Genomic DNA, 19,078 nt, shown 5'->3' with positions numbered 1-19,078 from the left:
CATAAAAACTGTTGTTGTTTAAAAACCTACTGCATAATGGTTTCCTTAGTCATTAGTTCTGAGAGACCCTTTTACAGCCAGATCGGGACCATGGCAGCCACACGCTGTGATCCCCAATCTGGCCTTTGTCAGGTGCAAAAAAGAGCTGTAAAAAGTGGTGCCGCACCTTTATAGCAGGCTCAGACCAGAGGAGCGCCATGTGGTGAGGTGTGTAACATCACACCACCGTGGGGACGGAGCTGGGGCGTGTGTTATGTGGTTGCTATGCTCCGCCTCCAAGCTGGCCTTTAAGGCCAAAGATTCCAGTGCAGTTCAGGCCTGAATTCTTTAAGGGAATACAGTAAATAGGCCAATTTTCTCACAGCTATATACAGTAGTTATTAGATCGTAAAACATGGTTTGCAATAGCTACAGTATATAGCACACCCACTTAAGTTATACTATGTTGAATCTTAGAAAAGTCTAATATGTAAATGTGTTCTAAATATCCAATTGCTGGTGGTTTCAATGCACAGCAATGGGGTCTTTCTGCCAATAGTCAATGTGTGTGTGCACACATAGGCACACACCTGTCTGTTTCATGCTCACCACCTCTCAAAGCAACATCATCACAAACCCAGTGCAGCCTAAGCATGGACACTGTTGGCTTTTGCTGTGTGGGATATTTCAACTTCTCTGGTAGCTAAGCAGGGTCACCTTAGGGAGCTACAGAGTGTTACAACACTCTTACTATTTGAAATTACATACCAAAGGAAATTTAAAGCAATGTATTTGGGACATAGAAGAATCAGCATAGTATAGTGGTTTGAATGTGGGGCTCGATTTTTGGGGGACCACGGTTTAAATCTCTTTTCAGCCATGGAAGCCCACTGGGTAACCTTGCACAAGTCACACTCCCCACCCATTCGAGCAAATCTTGCAGAGAAAACTCCATGATAGATTTGCTTCAGGGTTGTGATAAATCGAAAATGACTTCAAGGTACAGAACAACAACTAATATGGGACATGTGTTGCCTTGGGTCTTGTGCAAGGGAAAAGGTAGGATATAAATTAAATAAATAAACTAACAAGTGCTGCAAATACTCCAGATTAATGAAATAATAAGCTTTAAAAATAGGTCTTTGTGGCCAGGAATGTAAGCTACAAACAATTTTGTGTCTGTTCAAAGAAAAATTTATATATAACATCCTCTAAGTTTTTGTTCCTTTCGTAGACACACATCCCAAATACATTACTTTAAAATTCCAATTCAGTGTGGAACTTAAATCCACATAGTAAGAATGCTGTAACATGAGGTTAGAGGTCCGTGGTTCCAATCTTCCATTAGCCATGGTCTTCTTGGATTATAGGCAGCTTTAGTCACTTCCGACTCCTTTCCCCATTCAATGTGTGAATAAATTTTAACATACTTTTACAGGACTATTGAAAGGATGATACTTAACATTAGCTACTGGTCTTCTTGATAATTAAATTTTCCTTTTGCCTTTAATATGCTGTCAGTTTTTACTGCTGCCTGTTATTTTCTTCAATATGTTTTATTCTTATCTTTGTACCACTGTTGTAGAGTTGTCATTATAACTATATCCATTTAGAAGAGAAAAAAAGATATAAATTCAGTCATAAATATAAAACCATAAATTCTACCTTCCCTGCCACAAGTGAAGCAGAACCTTCCCATGTTTTCATTCGCAGTATGCCTTCTGAAAACAAGTACAAAGGTTGGTTGTGCCCCCTTAGGAATGCTGTTGAAGGGTGTTCAGTAGAAAGCCCTGGTACACGTGAACAGAAAAGACATCTTGTAGGGATTGGAGATGCTTAGTGGTGGTACCGAGACAAGATACTGAAGCAGAGTCAGTGGAAATCGCCTCTGCATGTGACCAGAAGATCAAGTTGGGATTCAGTTTTATTGAATCATTTCAAGATGTACACATATGCAGATGATTTTTCTCAGCAATTAAGTTAGGATAACATCTTCATAATAAGGTGCTTTTTAAAGAACCAGTAGTGGGTATATCTTGTACCTCCATAGTCCAAAAACACAGTGCAGAAGTAATAACAATTTGAGACTGCTTTAACTGCCCTGGCTCAGTGCTAGAGAATTCTGGGAATTGTGCTTTATTGTGGCACCAGAGCTCTCTAACAAAGAAGGCTAAATGTCTTACAAAAGTGCAGTTCCCAGAATTCCCTAGCATTGAGCCAGGGCAGTTTAAGCAGTCTCAAACTGGATTATTCCTGCAATATGTTTTGGAACATTGATACATTCATGATGGACCCTTGATGTCTACGTTCATGGGGAAACAGTTGGTAAAATACATAACAAATGACCTGTTTTAAGAACATGGAGTTACTGTTGCTTTCTTTTAAAAACATTCTTCTGTTCCAAATGCTAATCCACAAAGTGTAATTCTGTTTTCTAGGAGTCAGCCAAGGTTTCTGAATTAAATCCTAATGCAAAAGTATGGGGGAATCATATGGTACATGTGGAAGCAAGTGGTGCTACTGATGGTGGTGTGAGCAAAAACTGGGAAGAAATATCAGATCATCCGCCAGATTCCTGCAAAGAAGGTATGAACAGCAATTTTTTAAACAGGAATTTTGATTGGTTTCAATGGAAATTAAGTTAGTCATAAGTCCCATTTATTTCCATGAGTCTTCTCTAAGTATAACGAGTATGACTAATTTTATTTTTCACAGTAAAATTAATGCAGGCATAGCCACCTATAATTTGATGAATCTATTCAAGGTTATCCTTCCTGCTTCTCTGCTAGTTTATTTTAAATCTATGCAAAAAACAAGCCTAGTTATCCTTCTGGCAGTTACTCGGAATACAAAGTTTTTCCTGTCTAGTTCAGAACAAATGAAGAATTTGATTAGTAACTCTTTTAGTTTTCTCGGTAGGGCTGGAGGCCAACGGTGATGGGGACAAAAAGCACCAGAATGAATCGTTAACAGAACTGCAAGAATCATCACTAACAGCTCCATTATCAGACCAAACAGAGATGAACCCTTTGGCTTTAGAGCATTCAGAGTATGATTCTATGCATGAAAACACTCAGACAGGTAAGAAAATGATCTTCAGATAAATTCATTGTCTGTAGAATTGTTTCCCCCCCCCCCCCAACTTTATATTGCCTTCATGTTTAAACTTAACACCTATGTGTCAGGAACCTATAAAAATAGTAATGTAAGTTACCTGAACAACATAAATTACTTGAAGAACATTGAATTATAGCCATTGCTTTCAAAATTCCTGGCTAGTAACAACTGTCATGTTTATGGAATCATTAATATATGGTCTGAAATACCATGTTCCAGTTAATGTGGCAATTCTTCCAGCATACTTGTGGAGTAAGACTAGGTCTGGCTCATCTAGAAATTACTACTTGTACTGGGTATATGGCGAACTTTGCATTGTTTGTATGGCTGCTTCATTAGCAGACTGTGTTGAACAACAAATTCAGGTCAGTGAAATGCTGGCATAAACAACTCTGTCTAAACCTAAGTTAATACTCAACCAGTATTTTGTTTATTTGAAGAATTTTATCATACTCATCAGTCAGAAAAGGCTTCCAACATGGTTGTTAAGTAGCCTGTCAGCATACTTGGATAGAAACCAGTCTGTTACCAGAAGTCTTTTCTGCATGAATCAGTGTTTATATGAAGTTCAGAGGTTGTGACTTAGCATAATTTATTACATTACTGGTTTTAATTCTATAATGAAAATTCCTGCTCTCCATACTTTATTTTAATATCCTCCTCCTTCAGATTCAAACTGGTTATGGCCTACTGTTTGAAATTTTTTTGTATGCCCTAATGACCAGGGTGTGTGTGTGTTCTAGATTTTTTAAAATGTGAGATGCTCAGCATAATGAATTCTGGACCAAGTGCCAAATACTTGACTTGCACAATGTGAACACAAGAACAATATATGTCCAGCTCTTAACATTTTTATACAATATATGGAAGATAGATATTAACTGGCCAGATGGTGGTATAACACTTCCTGAATTTTAATACTAAAATTTGAGAAGCTCAGTATCTCCTCTCAGAATAGAAGGCATTATGAAACTAAGCAGCATCCCTAACCACAGAGAGTACAGCTGGGGACCATTTAAGGACCATTTCATAGCAGTGAAATTCAGTAGACTTTATAACAGTAAAGTTTCTGTGGCTAATCCACTTCCTTGACTTCAGTGCTTTAGGTTCTCAAACTCTAAAGTTTGAATATTCTTAAGGTTAAAGAGTCAATCACTCTACTTACATGGGTGGAGGAGTTTGAAGATGTGTGTGTCTACGTTCCAGTGTTACAGAAAACGTTTAGAAAATGTTTTTAGTAGGAACAGCTTTTAAGAAAGCTTCCAGGTCATGTAGTAGCCTTCTAATTGTGAATATGAGGAAACTTACTTTTTCATGCTTTCTTACAAATCAACTGAAATAATAGCTGTTTTGTCCATGTTAATGTACGTTGCTGATAATGGATGTGTCCTGTAAAATACAAGTTCTTTTCTATATTTCCCCTAATTTGGAAGATTTTTCTAACAATCTGCTGTCAAAGAGCTCTTGAGGGTGCTATCCTATGTACGCATACGTGAGAGTTTGCTTCACTGAACTCAGATTTGCTTCTGAGTAGACATAAGATTGTGTTATAAGTTTTTCAAATACAATTCTTGGATTGTTAGTTTTGACCTCAAATTTGACCTCAAATCTAGATTCTTTCTAGGACAGTTTCTACAATTCTATAATACAGAAGAATCAGTCTATGGCTTTCCAGTGCTCTTATGTCTTAATACGACCCCAAACTTTTGTTTAACACATTGTACTAAAATTCTTCCATTTCAATTTATAAATTCTAATATTTGATTGCAAGAATTTTCATTATTCTCCTACCAAATCATACCTAACCCTTAAAAAAACAGGAGCCAACATGGTGTAATGGTTTGAGGGTTGGACTGCAACTCTGGAGACAAGGGTTCGATTCCCAGGTCAGCCATGAAACCCATTGGGTGACCTTGGGCAAGTCAAACTCTCTCAACCACAGAGAAAGACAATGACAAACCTCCTCTGAACAAATCTTGCCAAGAAAACCCCATGATAGGTTCACCTTAGGATCTCCATAAGTTGGAAATGACTTGAAGGCACTCAAAAACAACAAACAAAACCCTTGCAAAAGAATCAGCTTAATATTTATCTGAAAAACCATTGCAGTAGTTAATAGTTGACAAATATGTTATGGTCTTGTGTACTTGTTACAGTTCCTTTCTTTGCCATAACATATTTAAAACATAAAAATCACAATCGGTACAGTGAATATGCAAAAGGTGTGCACAGCAAGGCAGAATAATAGAATACTTGAGGCCCTCTTGGCTGCTTCCAGATACTTACAACCAAGCCCTATTCAAATATTTGCATACCGTAGTCTGTATGCTTTGTCACTACTAGAAACAAATCAAGACTGATATTTCAGAGTATGTATATGTATTGATTGTGAAATCAATCCCATGGTTTCTTGACAGTTCAGTTCTCTAAGTAGTCAACTCTTGTTTTCTAATGGTTTGTCAGTATAATTGGGAGTGAGCATGCAGATTGCTATAACATCTAGCAATCCTGGGTTTTTCTGAGTGCCTTTGATGTTTCTGCCAATTTCATAAGCAAGATTACTTTCTGTAGCCAGGGTTCATATGAAAAAGTCCCAATGGCAATGTAACCAACATGGTATAGTGGTTTGAGCTTTGGACTACGACTCTGGAAATCTGGGTTTGATTCCTTGCTCAGCCATGGAAACTTACTGGGTGACCTTAGCTGAGTCACACACTCTCAGCTCCAGAAAAACCTTGTGATAAGGTCTCCATAACTCAGAAATGCTTTGAAAGCACAGAATAACGACAACAGCAGTTTAATTGGCTGTGGGCTAAATGATGTGAAAGTTTTGATATGAAGGGGGCTACTTTTATGAAAAATGTATATTTCTTCTTGGGGTTGGTTTCATATTTTCCACTTCCAGGAGGTAAAGAACAGCTGCAGCCAGAAGGTCAGGAAGATTTGCGAGAAGTGCTTAAGAAAACACTGGAGTTTTGTTTATCTAGGTAAGTGTAAGGTAGCTATTGTCCAATAGTGCACACGGCTGCTTTACTTGCTATTGACAAGATGGGAAATTATTTATTTTTACCATGATGTTAAATATTAGCGTAGTAGGGAACTATGGCATTTTGGCTCCTTGGAAATTCATGATTGGACAAGGGCAAACCCAGCAGGTTGATATTTTGAAATTCTGAAGTTTAGATAGAAATGAAATTACTATAGGAAATGGGTTTTGCTTAGTAGCTAAATTTTTAATTTGCTTTCATTTCCCTTATCTTGACACTAAAGCTTATAAGAATAAAACAGTTTTAGAAGGTGCTGGTCTCTTAGATAGTCACATGTGTTATGTTTCTGTGCAAAGAATTATTTATTTATTTTGCAAAACAGTAACCACCGAAAATAGGCTTAAGATAATTGTGGCCTATTATCTGCAACAGAAGGAAATATTTTAGTACTTTAATTTTATCATTAAATGTACAGTAGTAGCCAGTCTTAAAGTCTATCTGAGAACAGCTTATTATTTTAAAATAATCCCTCCACATTCCTTATTTGTCATTTAATCATTTAATGGAGGTCATATGCTGTCAACGCTAGGCCTCACAAGGCCTTTAGGGCCTGTCACCAATAAAGCTAAGTATGGACAATCAGCTGCATATGGAGGCCTAACCATGTTTGTTTCCTCATATGTGCTTCTTCTGTCTGCCTGGGGCTATAAAGCAGTTCTAAATACACCTGACAGTGGACTGCATTCATTTTAGTGGTCATGTTGTAAGGTCCTGTTTGGCCACACTCCAGAAGTAAACTCAAGAATGTTTCAGTGTAACTTTGGCAATAAAGGAAGTATTATGTAACATCTGTTTTGGAGTTATATTATGGAGTCTCTTTCAGCTCTATAGTCCTATAATTGTATGAAATTCAGTTGCTAGTCTCAGTTTTAGTAGGCTGGTTGATGTAATGGGGTTCATAAGAATAGTTTTACTGTTCAGCAAATTGGTTTAAAGGGTCTGCTTTAGTTGAGACTAGCAATCAGATTTAGGCCGTTGCTGGCCGTGTGCTAGGCGTTAAAGAGCCTTTCAACTGGTCATGCCACCATTTTGACACATCAGAAGTGACATCACATTCAACCAATAGTTTTTAATACTTTGGGTCTGTTTGAGGTCAGGAACCACCACAATCTGTATCTTTTAATGCTAAAACTATGGCCAATTACAGACTGCCAAAATAAAGCTGCTTTGGGTCTCTTTGGAGGTATGCTGTTTAAATGATGCATGCATCCTAAGAATCCAGAAGCTGCACCAAAGCTGCACTCCAGTGCTTAGGAATGGAGTGTGGCTTTGGCGCGACCTCTGGACTTTTAGGACCCATGCATCATTTAAATAGCATACCTCCAAAGAGACCCGAAGCAGCTTTATTTTGGCAGTCTGTAACAGGCCTATGTTTCTATGATTGAAACTGCAGGTAGTGTGTTTTGGTTTGTTTGTTTGTTTCTGACGAATTTGGGGAGGTGTTCCAAGGTACTTTACTGGTTCCCCATATGATTCCCCCATATGAATTAGGCCCATGAAGGCAAATGCAACACAGATATGCTTATGAATTATATCATGAAAATATTTCAGTGAAGGCTTCTCTTTTTTTTCCTTCAACAGAGAAAATCTTGCCAGTGACATGTACCTTATATCTCAGATGGACAGTGATCAGTATGTGCCAATAATGACAGTAGCTAACCTCGATCACGTCAAGAAACTGAGTACTGATTTGGATTTGATTGTTGAAGTACTGAGATGTAAGTAACTGGTAAAGCATATCTCTCTGATTTATACATGAGTTGTTAAATGTTATTGTATGAAATAACCTTTTCACTTGGGAATGGGGGTTAGACTCTTAACAATGTGTGTGTAAGATATCTTTTTTTTTTTTTTTTAAAAAGACCTTCAGTAGCTTAATTTCAAATCATCCATTTTTGGACCTACTGTAAATTAATCATATTTTTGAAATGTGAATGTAATAAAACCACTAGCTAATCCTCTGTATAATACAAATGACTCATTAGATACATTCCCTCTACCAGTATTCACAATGGTAGTATTGAGTTTCCCTATAACCTTATTCAGATGTTATGTATTATAACCTTATAGAAGCAACCAAGGCTGCACATTATTTATTATAAGTGTAGAAGGAGACCTGATTTATCCTGAGACACTGGTAAGATAGGGCTTTTAGACACATGAAGCTCTCTAACCATGTTAAGTTGAATACATTAAAGCTCATTTGTATATTTTCCCTCACAATGTGGGCAGGGAGGGTGTAGGATTGAAGTATGCAGCCCAGACTGCTACTAGAAACTTAAGAGTATGCAATACTACAACAGACCTAAAACACTTCGGTATCTGTGAAGTTGAAGGCTTTCATGGCTGGCATGTGTATTGTTCATTTGTTGATAGCAATGCTTCGGTATTTGTTTTACAGTATTTTATTACTGCTACATTTAGATGGTCCTTCTTTGGGTTTGGCTTCAAATTATCTTTTCTTTGGGATTGTTTTCAAATGATCCCAAACTTACATCTGGAATTCTTATCTAGCAGTTTCATGATTATATTTATTAAAACTGATGTTTTTGCACCATGGATAGAGCCTGTTTTTGCGAAGACAGAAATCATCTGTGTGAGGGATATGACAAATATAATGCTTAACAACCACTTCTATTAATTTAGCTCTTTTTATGTTGGTAAAGAATAGTGTCTGGCCATACAACATTTCCTTTCCAGTGTAGAAAAACATGCCATATCAGAGCTGACTGATTCCAAGAGCATACCAGGAGTTTTTTTTCACTAAGAGAAAGATAAACATTATACAAACCAAACAGATTACATAAACTGTTCAAGAGATTTTTTCCTAATTTAAAATATGTAGTATGGACGCCACACGGAGTGCCACACAGCTGTGCTGCCACAGCTATGGCACCCTTTCCAGGGCGCAAAAAAGGAGCTGCTTTTTGCGGCTCCTTTTCACACTCTGGAAAGGTAGGATTGGGGGTGCAGCGTGCAGTTGCTGCGGCTCCAATCTGACGCGAAAAGGGGCAGCTGCTGGCTACCCCTTTGGGGCAGTCTGTCGAGCTCCTAAGTTAACAGTTTGTAGAATTAAGAACATCCTGTTAATTGTATTTTCAGGATGACAGATTTAATATAAAATCTGTTATCTCGTTTTTTATCTAAGCCAACCATGTTGTATATGTTGTATATTCTCTCAGCATTGCCTTTAGTCCAAGTGGATGAGAAGGGTGAAAAAGTCAGGCCAAACCAGAATCGCTGCATTGTAATTTTACGAGAAGTACCTGAATCTACTCCTATTGAAGTAAGTATCTTGTACATTGGTGCAGCTTGTACAGCCCCAGCTGTATATCCATTTTCATGACCCAGCAGTACTTTAGTTGCACTTGTTAATTTGCTCTTCCACATCCACCCCATTCTATTTCCTTAGGAAGTTGAAGCACTGTTCAAGGGAGATAACTTGCCTAAGTTCATCAACTGTGAATTTGCCTATAATGACAACTGGTTTATTACATTTGAGTCTGAAGCTGATGCACAACAGGTAAATGTTAACCATTACCTTTCTTCAGAACTTCTTTCAGGTCAGTCTTGGCTGAAATAGTGTGAACAGAGCGTCACTGAAATGTTGCTACATAGTACATGATTTACATAGAGAATACAAAATACTAAATGTCAAGTAGATGTCACATTGTTCTGTACAATTTCAATGTTAATAGTTAACAACAAAATGTTTTCTACAGCCTAAATCCAATTGCTAGTCTCCATTAGATTAGATCCATTAAATCAATTGTCAACACTTAATATTTGCATTTAATAAACTTCAGTGGGACCGGTGGTGTCACTAGAGGGGTGTTGTGGTGTTGCCCGCACCGTATGACACTCGGTTGGCCCTCCCACACCATACCCAAGCACACTCCCCCCAAGGAAAAGGAAGGGCAGCATGGGGGAGGGAGCATGCCCTGCCCCCCACACCAGGTGACACCCAATGCAGGATGGTCACCAGTGGGACTAACACTTGGATTTGGACCCATGCTTAATTTCAGAGGAAACACAGTTGGACATAGAGTGTTTGGGCCAGCTTTGACTGTTCTGGAATCTGTTATGTTCTGAAATCCCCTGGACAGGATAACATAGCCACAATCGTCCAGGCACTTGGACCTTTCTAACTAGTCTACTGCAATGCATTCTGCTGCCAGCTTGAAGACAGCTTGGATGCTTCAGCTTGTACAAAATGCAGCAGGTAGGCTGCAGACAAGAACATATCATCATCCATCCATCCATCCCACCTTTCCCCCAGTTTGGGATTCAGGGTGGCTTACAAAAGGGGCCTAATTGATTTCATCCAAAGTTGAGCATACAAATGGTTTAACTAGCTTTTAACTTGTTTTAAACTATCCTAAGTAAGAAGAATTACATTAAACATAAAAGTTGATGTCCATGTTTTGGAGACCTGGCTATAATGCATTATAAACCTGAATAATTGTACTTGAGTGTTTTTCTTAAATACAGAAGAGTTGTTGCTACTGTGCCAATCTTACTTTCCTCTTACTTTTAAAGGCATATAGGTACCTTAGAGAGGAAGTTAAAACGTTTCAAGGAAAACCAATTAAGGTAAAAGTCTTACTTTGATTTTTAGCACTAGCTCTAATACTTTCGGGGAAATCCTTTAGGTACAATCTAAGAAAATGTTCTTATGTCTTTTAGGCGAGAATAAAAGCAAAGGCTATAGCTATAAATACATTTTTGCCAAAGAATGGATACAGACCTCTGGACATGAACATTTACACACAGCAGCGTTATACAACATCATTTTATTTACCTCCAGTATATAGCCCACAACAGCAGTTTCCACTGTACAGTTTAATTGCCCCACAGACTTGGTCAACAACACACAGCTATCTTGATCCATCTCTGGTAAGAACTTAATGCATGGACTTTGTTACTTTGATATTCATTCTCTTAGTGCTTGATTCTGACCATCATCAGGGCGTTATATATTGAATTTATAATTCAGTAATAGTGGTGTACTTTCATATTTGGGTCTTCTAATAAGTACCATATATACTTGTGTTCAAGTCAACCTCATGGATTTCGATATGACCCGTGGATAAGTCGAGGGTAAAACTTAGGGGCATCTAACAAAAGATCTAAAGAGAAAAATCATCACTTCCCTCTCTCTGTCTTCATCTCTGGACCTCTCCTGATCACCTAGCACAACTTCTCTGGTGCTTGAGGGGAAGGTTTTAACATCAGATTGAGAAGGGAATGAACTAGAGGGGAATGGGTTATTTGGGGAGAGAAGGTTAACACCAGTTTGAAAAGGGAAGGAACTGGAGGGAAATGGTGTGTTTGATGGGGAGAGAGATCTGCAGGAGGATGGGAGAGAAGATTTTACTATTGGATTGAGAAGGGAATCGCCTCTTTCACTCACTCACATGCACACACATACACACATTCTTGCCTGGTAGCTCTTTCAAAAATCACTGTCGAGGCACACAAAGCGGTGTTTCTTTAAGGACTTTTCTAAGCCGTATTACTGTATTGACCCATGTATAAGTTGAGCCAGGATTTTAGGGTCAATTTTTGGGCATAAATTTCTTGACTTATAGTCAAGAATATATGGTACTTGGGATAATTTTGTTAGAGATCATGAAAACAGTTCAGAATAGCCACATTTCTTAAAAAAAAAAAAGCTATAGAAATAGTAGTAATAAACATGCATGCAAACTGTTCAAAGCAAACATAGTGTCCAAATATTAGAGATCTATAACGTGGGCATAAGTGATATTCAGTTCAGACAAAAGACATAGAGATCAAACTGACAAATCAGCGGGTTTTGAGGCTTCTGAGAATCTCAAGACTACCACTATTTAATCAATATTTCTCTTCAATAGGTAACACCATTTCCAAATACTGGTTTTATCAATGGTTTTACATCTCCTACTTTCAAGCCTACTGCTTCTCCACTGACTTCGCTCAGGCAGTACACACCCAGAAACAGGCAAGTTATAGAATAGTATTATTTTATTTTATTTTATGAGCAACAAGAGTATTGTTGAAATAGCTATGGGCAAAGTATGCATTACTTTGTGAATATTCATTCACTAGAATATATCAGTTTGTCATTAGTTTATACTAGTATAATAACTGCAAATTGATTTTCATGTAACAAGACTTAATTACAGCTGCAGGTTGCTAAAAGTACAGTAGCAAGGATTGATTAAAACAACTGGTCTGTGACCTCCTGAAACAGAAGAATATCTGCTGCTTGGAGGAATGATAATGTTACGGGGATTATGACAGTAATAAGATTGCGGAATCAGGAGCTGGTCAAAGGATCATGTACTTCTTCCTTAGAAAAATGCAGCTCTCCCACCTTATCCACTACCCAAACAGAGCATTAATCATAGATAAACTTGATGTCAGCAACTCTAGGCTGTAGTTGAGATGGAAGGAAGGAGCACACCTCCCCCTGATGAACATTGGCATAGGTCCTGGCCTTCACAGGTGTAAGAAACTTTATGTTCAAAAAATTCTGTAGACCGATAGATAGATGAATTTATTGAATAAGTCTACTGACCATTTCTAGCAAAAGAAATTTAGTCTGCATTACCTTTTAATCATTTAACAACTTTAAACCCATAACATTCTCAAGAAAGGCAACAAAAATGATTTGTAGTAACTCGCCTATGCAGAATTGTTACAATGTTTGAGCCATTTAGCCTGTGAGGGGAAGGAAAGTTAAGAAGGGATGCGGTAGAAGTATTAAAATGATTGCATGGGTTCATCAGTAGAAACAGAATGGTAGAAAGTTCTGGATAAACAAAAGAAATTTTACACATTGTTGAGTTAAACTGTAGAATTTGGTGCCACAAGATGTTGATGCCAGCAGACTTAGACAATTTTGAAAGGAAAAGAAATAATCAGATTCATGGAGTGCCCGGAGTAATAGCACCATTGAGATTTGGTCATTATATAATGGCTATGAGGTGTTGAGGCAACATACCTCTGAACAGCAGTCACTGCAAACGAATAGCAATAAAGGTCTGTTGCACTCACATCCTCCTTGTTAATTTGTCATAGGCACCCAATTAGCCACTTTGGGGAACAGAATGATGGGTAATCCACCAGGGCCTTTGTTTTTAAAACCTTAAAAACAGACATAAAGTTGGATTGACTCTAGAGAAACCTAAAGATTTTATATGAGAATGAAAATATGCTTTGTTCTCTCCCCCAGAAATCCCAGCAAATCACACCTACGGCACACAATACCCAATGCAGACAGAGGGACTGGACTTTTAGAGAGCCCTACAATATTCAATTTTTCTGCTGATCGTTTAATCAATGGTGTCAGAAGCCCACAAACAAGGCAGCCGGGGCAAAATAGAACTCGAATGCAAAATACTACAGGTTATACCAAGCGGGAAGTAGGCAGTGGACGCGTAGAACCCACTACTTCAGACTCATCCCCGAGCTTAGGTAGAGGAAGGTGAGTATTGAATTTAGGTAATTATCAATGTTGGTGAGATGCTGAGATACCAAGGTTAGTCAAGTTATGTATTTCTACAGTTGGGAAGGGAAGGATGTAATGTGAGTGAGAGTAAATTATGAGGTAACAGATGTGATGGAGGTCATGGAAATTAATTGGACAAAGGATGGGAAAAATGAGTTTAAGAGGAGAGGAGTGAAAATATTGGAAAATGTCCCTCTGATTAAGAACCACAACATAATATGAGCAAGCATAGGATAGAACTGAGAGAAGTTAGGTATTAACAAGATGGTTAAAATTAGAAAGTCAAAGGAAGAGTGAGAATGTATTTTCTTACTTTGAGTTACAATAATCTGTAACTAAGTACAACAAACATTCTCATGGCTTAAAGAGTTCATCATTTTAGGTGAAAACTAATGCTATAAGTAAGAAATGTAAAATCTGAAAAAGGCAATCTACTTCTTGCTTTTGTCTGTGAGATGTAGATAAATTTTGCTTGATCTTTGGGAATTCTTAAACAGATTCCTCAGATATCCTAGTCCTCTGTCATGGCCCTATTAATGAATTCCTTAATTACTTAATGTCATCAATGTTTAAAGATGTAGTTTTTTGTTTCCTCCTTTAGAGAAAACCTACTGATGTTTACTCAGTTGGAGTAAGTATACAAAGTGGCCAAACTTTGTCATAAAAACCAGAAAATTTCTTAGTGAATTTCACTTGAGAGCTTATGGACTCCTTCTATGGACAAGAATTCAAAACTCAGAAACTAGATTAGGAAAAGAAGAACTAGAGCCACAAAAGCCTTATTAATGTTCTGCCAAACATTCTAACCCTTCAGCAGAACTTTCTTTACCACATTGGTGGGACTAGAAATGTATAAGAGGAATGGTTTTAGGAAGCCACATTTCTTGCCAAAAATGGATTTGTGTGCTGCCTGGGTAGGCACTGCTTTGTGTCTGTAAGACACAATAGCCTTCAGTGCACTGGACATGCTCATTCGGCCATTTGCTTTGTTAGCATTGACGTGCAGCTGTCTAAGTTTCATTTCTGAATTGATTCCAATGCTGCTACCCCCAGAGAATTTTATAAAACTTTACATGAGCTGTTAAAGCCCATGGAATATTTTTCTTCCACAGGAATAATTGAAATTTGTCTTTCTAGTTATAAGAGGAGGTTAATAGTTTTCATAAATTTATTTTTTACAGACCATTGTTGTAAAATTGCCACCTCAGCTATTTACCCCTGTAAGGTGGCATTAATGTGCAACTCCTCTAGTCCTTACTTCCCACTACAGAATCTATCCTGCAGAAGTCTGTCATTACCAAATAAAATAATTTGGAACTTGAAATTAATTTGGAACTTGAGATTGATTGGCTTATGAAGTATTGGGTGACTAGCAATAAGAAGGAATTGTTGTAAACAGAAGATAGTAGATATAATCTAGTTATCAGTCATACCTTCCTCTCAGTGGTGTATGAAAGAAATTGTCAGGGACTGGGGTGGACTTCCATTAAAGGTTAATAGCAAGCAACTTGTTCCTCTGCTGCCTTTCAGTCTTTGCAGCCCTAACTTGATGGTTACTGCCATCAAGACTGAAGACTATTAAAGACCTCTTCTGAATTAGTTTAAAGCTAACTTTCATTGTCACAGCAAGGGGACATGAGAAGGAGCTGCATTATTTTGACAAAATCAAAATCAGGACTTAGGACACTCATACAAAATTCTTCTGACTGGCTCTGAATTACCAGTATTATATATATTTAACTGTGGCATAGGTAGATGTGTGGCAGGCATGGAACAGAGATAGGAGTGCCCATCTATCTTTGGCATAGGTAGGTCTGGACTGTTATCTGGCCTGTTTTGCTAGAAGCAAAACTAAACAAGGACATAGGAAGTGATGCTGAAGAGGCTGCATGTGAGTGTAAAGCAGAGTGAATGGAATACTGCATTATGCAGCACCTCTTTATGGAACAGCAGAAATTAATGGAATATCTGAATTGGAAAGGTTTTATCGACATCACCCAGGAATCAAGATACATTATATGTAGTGTTCTTCTGTCCTATTGCCTTATCCTTTTAACAATATAGTGAGGTAGCCTAGATCAAAATATAGTTACTGGCTCAAGATCACCAAGTGTACTTGCTTGATCAGTTGTCTACCTACTTGACTTTGACTCTCTTTGGTCTGAGTCCAGCAATACTAAACAGTACATCCTGCTGTACTTTTCATAACACATGATTTGAGAGTAATAATGAGAAAATGACTCCTTTTCCTCCAGAAAAAACTCATATGGCTATCGAAAGAAGAGAGAAGACAAGTTTACGGTGAGCATTAATGCTTAGCTTATTCAAGGGTGAAAGAAGAATTTTGATTAGTTATTGTAGCACAACATTACATGGAATTATTCACATAATATAAATAACTAAATAAGAAAACAGCTATTCTAATTAGCTGTAATTGTCTTGAGGCGAACATAGCTGACTAAAGGTTATCCTTGGTTTTGAAATTAATGAAATGTAATATTCATAAAATGGGACACTCCCCTTCTTCCAACGTCCAATCCATCACGAAGGTTGAAGCGTTTAACCTTTTTTCATTTCTAAGCCCCAGCTAGTAGCTAATCATAGTATAGAAAAAAAAATATCCTCATGACAAAGTGCACCACCTTTGTGATTGGGAATCCAGAGCATTGGATTCAAACTACAGGGAAAGAGAGTCCACCTCAGCATTAGGAAGAACTGCCTGACAGTAAGAGCTGTTCAGCAGTGGAATACACTGCCTCAAAGGGTGGTGGAGTCTCCTTTGGAGGGTTTTAAACAGGTTGGATGGCCATCTGACAGGACTGCTTTGATTGCGTATTCCTGCATAGCAGGGGTTTGGATTTGATGCCCTTGATATGATTCTGTGATTCTATCTCTTGATTCCTTTTCCACTACAATTGCCACCTCTGGGTTCTCTGCAGTTTCATGTTGTCAAAACATGTCATGTTTTCTCCTACACGAACACTTTTTTCTCATTATAAAATTCTTCATATAAAAAATTAGAAAGAAAGCAATATATTTGACAACCATTTCTTAGTCCATCCCTCTACACTGTATGCTTAATGGCAAGCTTGCTTCAAGAATTTGCCCACTTGTATAATTAAAAACTTTGTTTGAAAGGGGGGGATGTTGAGACTTTGTAGATTCACCTATTAAAACTCATTGAGGTTGGTATGGTATTTATTAATCTGTAGCTAACCATCTTGAACCATGGCTGAGTAACCCTGATTCCAGCATGGGAACAGGCTTTCATGCACAGAATGATTGCTTTCCTACAGAGAACAATGGGACCATAGGCAGAGAATCAATGTGAGCCATGCTCTTATGCTAAATTTGTCTTCCAGAGAGGGCAGACACAGTCTCCACCCCCTCCAAAGCCTCCGTCTCCAAGTTTTGAATTGGGGTTGTCCAGTTTCCCTCCATTGCCTGGTGCTGCTGGTAACCTAAAGACTGAAGACTTGTTTGAAAATCGATTATCCAATGTGATAGTTGCACCATCAAAAGAAAAAGTAAGTGTGTGCAGAAAATAGGTGGAATTGCCTTTCTACTTTATCTGATCTGGCTGGTACTTTAATTTTCATTTCACTAAATTGATATTGCTGACTTACTAGTAAATATAGTAGTCAAATCTATGTCAGCTTATATAAGAGAGGTTCGGTTCAGTCATCCAATGTCCTTGCAGTATCATAGAACTGTCCTATTGATGCATGAACTGAAATGGGAAAGGCAGGAGTCAGTCAGAGTGCCTACTTGCCAAATATCTCAGTCTGTATTTGTTAACCTTCAAGTACCAAGATTATAACCAGCTGTAAGTTTTCATCTTTTGCTCAATCAGATCAGCAGTGCATTGTGTTTAGTATTGTCATCATTATCTGTGGCTTTCCACAGTATGTAGTCAGAGAACATCCCAGTTCAGATTGTAAGTCTTCTTATTAAAGATGTCACTTAGCAAATGTCACATCTTTTTTGATGTAGCACAATTAGACTCGTCACACCTGCTTTGTTACCCACTCCTGAAAGTCCATGATTCTACACTATGATGGGTAGTACAGCAGAGAGGCTCCCCTCATTACAGAAAAGCCCCCAAAACTTATGGGAAGTGTCTTTTGTTCACACTTTTAATCCATACCCAAATATTCCTGAATTTGATACAGTATAAAAGTCACCTCAACTTATCTCCCAATTGTATGAAATGTTTAATTCTCTAAATATGTATTTTGACAATATCAGGTCGCTGTAATTGGACTTGGAAGCAGGTTTTTCTGAGATCAGTTTTAACTTCCTTGTTCTAGTCAACTGGAGCCATTGGTCTACATATCGTATTGAAGGCTGCTCAGGCTTTTTCTGGCATATTAAGATCTAGATTAATTTAATCAGTTCTTGAATAAATTGGGACTTGTGGGCATCATTTTTTGAACTGCTATTCCCTGAAAATATTAGGTTTGTTTATTTTATTTATGTATTCTGGGATTGAATTGAAGCATATTCGAAAATGACCCAAACTTTACTTCCCTCAGAGTCTCAACATCAATGCAAATACAAACACTATCCCACCAGGAATTCCTCGAGAACCTTTGTTGCCAGTTTCTTCTGCTCTGCCAGGGACATTTGAAAGGTCTCCTTCCCCATCCCAGCCTCCCGAGTAAGTATTTAATTATACATGGCTTTAAATATACTACTCTGAATCAACAGTTCGCATTTTCCATCATGAAAAGTTTAGGTGTGACACTGTATTATTAGTTCTTGAGCAGTTCAGCAAATAACACTCCATGTGTGACCACCACCAGTAGCAGATTAGACTTGTGGTTTCAATTTTTAATTTAATATTTGAAAACTAACTTTAAGCCTATCTGTGTTGAAAAAAACCCTATGTATTCAGTCAGGATGAGACAGTGAACATTGATTCCCTACAGTATAGGCAGACTCATTTTCTCACCTGGAGTAGATGTTGACTTTAGCATGCCAAATGCAAAGCTGAGAGCTTTCTGTTTTATTGACATGTTTCTTTACATGTTTCTTTCTTTATTGCAGAGACCCCAAAATTGTGGACAAACAGCAGAAAGAGACACAAAATATTGAAAGGCTTTCTTCTGTGCTTACTACCGCTTGTAAATCAGTACAAGTCAATGGGGCTGCTATAGCAGTAAGTGCAATTTGACATTTATATGTTGTTCTCTATTTGATTAGTCCTGAGTATTTTAAAATGCTTTTATTGTTCCCACCCCTAGTCCACAAAATTCAAATGTTTTAATTATTGAATGTTTGGAGGAGTAAACGGGGGTGGGTGAGAAAAAAGAGCTCAGTTTTTTTATATCTTCGTATAATTTATAATTTGTCTCTTTATCTAAGTCAAATTCTGGGTGGGTTCAGAGCATGCATTCTGTCAGCCTTAGCTGATTTACTCTCATGACAAGTGGGTAGA

At 37.8% G+C, this 19,078-nt stretch overlaps 1 protein-coding gene across 1 annotated transcript in view; it reads left to right on the top strand.

The window, feature by feature from the left end:
- The window catches only part of LARP4B (La ribonucleoprotein 4B), a 58,999-nt gene that overhangs the window by 34,844 nt on the left and 5,077 nt on the right, over positions 1-19,078 (top strand). The window contains exons 3-16 of the mRNA XM_042473191.1: positions 2,418-2,565; positions 2,899-3,060; positions 6,002-6,083; positions 7,725-7,861; positions 9,326-9,429; positions 9,556-9,666; positions 10,683-10,736; positions 10,830-11,039; positions 12,020-12,126; positions 13,363-13,614; positions 15,894-15,939; positions 17,001-17,165; positions 18,174-18,298; positions 18,688-18,799. Of these exons, the coding sequence (XP_042329125.1) occupies positions 2,418-2,565; positions 2,899-3,060; positions 6,002-6,083; positions 7,725-7,861; positions 9,326-9,429; positions 9,556-9,666; positions 10,683-10,736; positions 10,830-11,039; positions 12,020-12,126; positions 13,363-13,614; positions 15,894-15,939; positions 17,001-17,165; positions 18,174-18,298; positions 18,688-18,799 (1,815 nt within the window). The remainder of the gene's footprint in view (positions 1-2,417; positions 2,566-2,898; positions 3,061-6,001; positions 6,084-7,724; positions 7,862-9,325; positions 9,430-9,555; positions 9,667-10,682; positions 10,737-10,829; positions 11,040-12,019; positions 12,127-13,362; positions 13,615-15,893; positions 15,940-17,000; positions 17,166-18,173; positions 18,299-18,687; positions 18,800-19,078) is intronic.

This window comes from Sceloporus undulatus, chromosome 6 (assembly GCF_019175285.1).
Source record: "Sceloporus undulatus isolate JIND9_A2432 ecotype Alabama chromosome 6, SceUnd_v1.1, whole genome shotgun sequence".
Lineage (NCBI taxonomy): Eukaryota > Metazoa > Chordata > Lepidosauria > Squamata > Phrynosomatidae > Sceloporus > Sceloporus undulatus.
The sequence above is the reverse complement of the archived record's forward strand: the minus strand, read 5'-3'. Positions and strand labels throughout refer to the sequence as shown.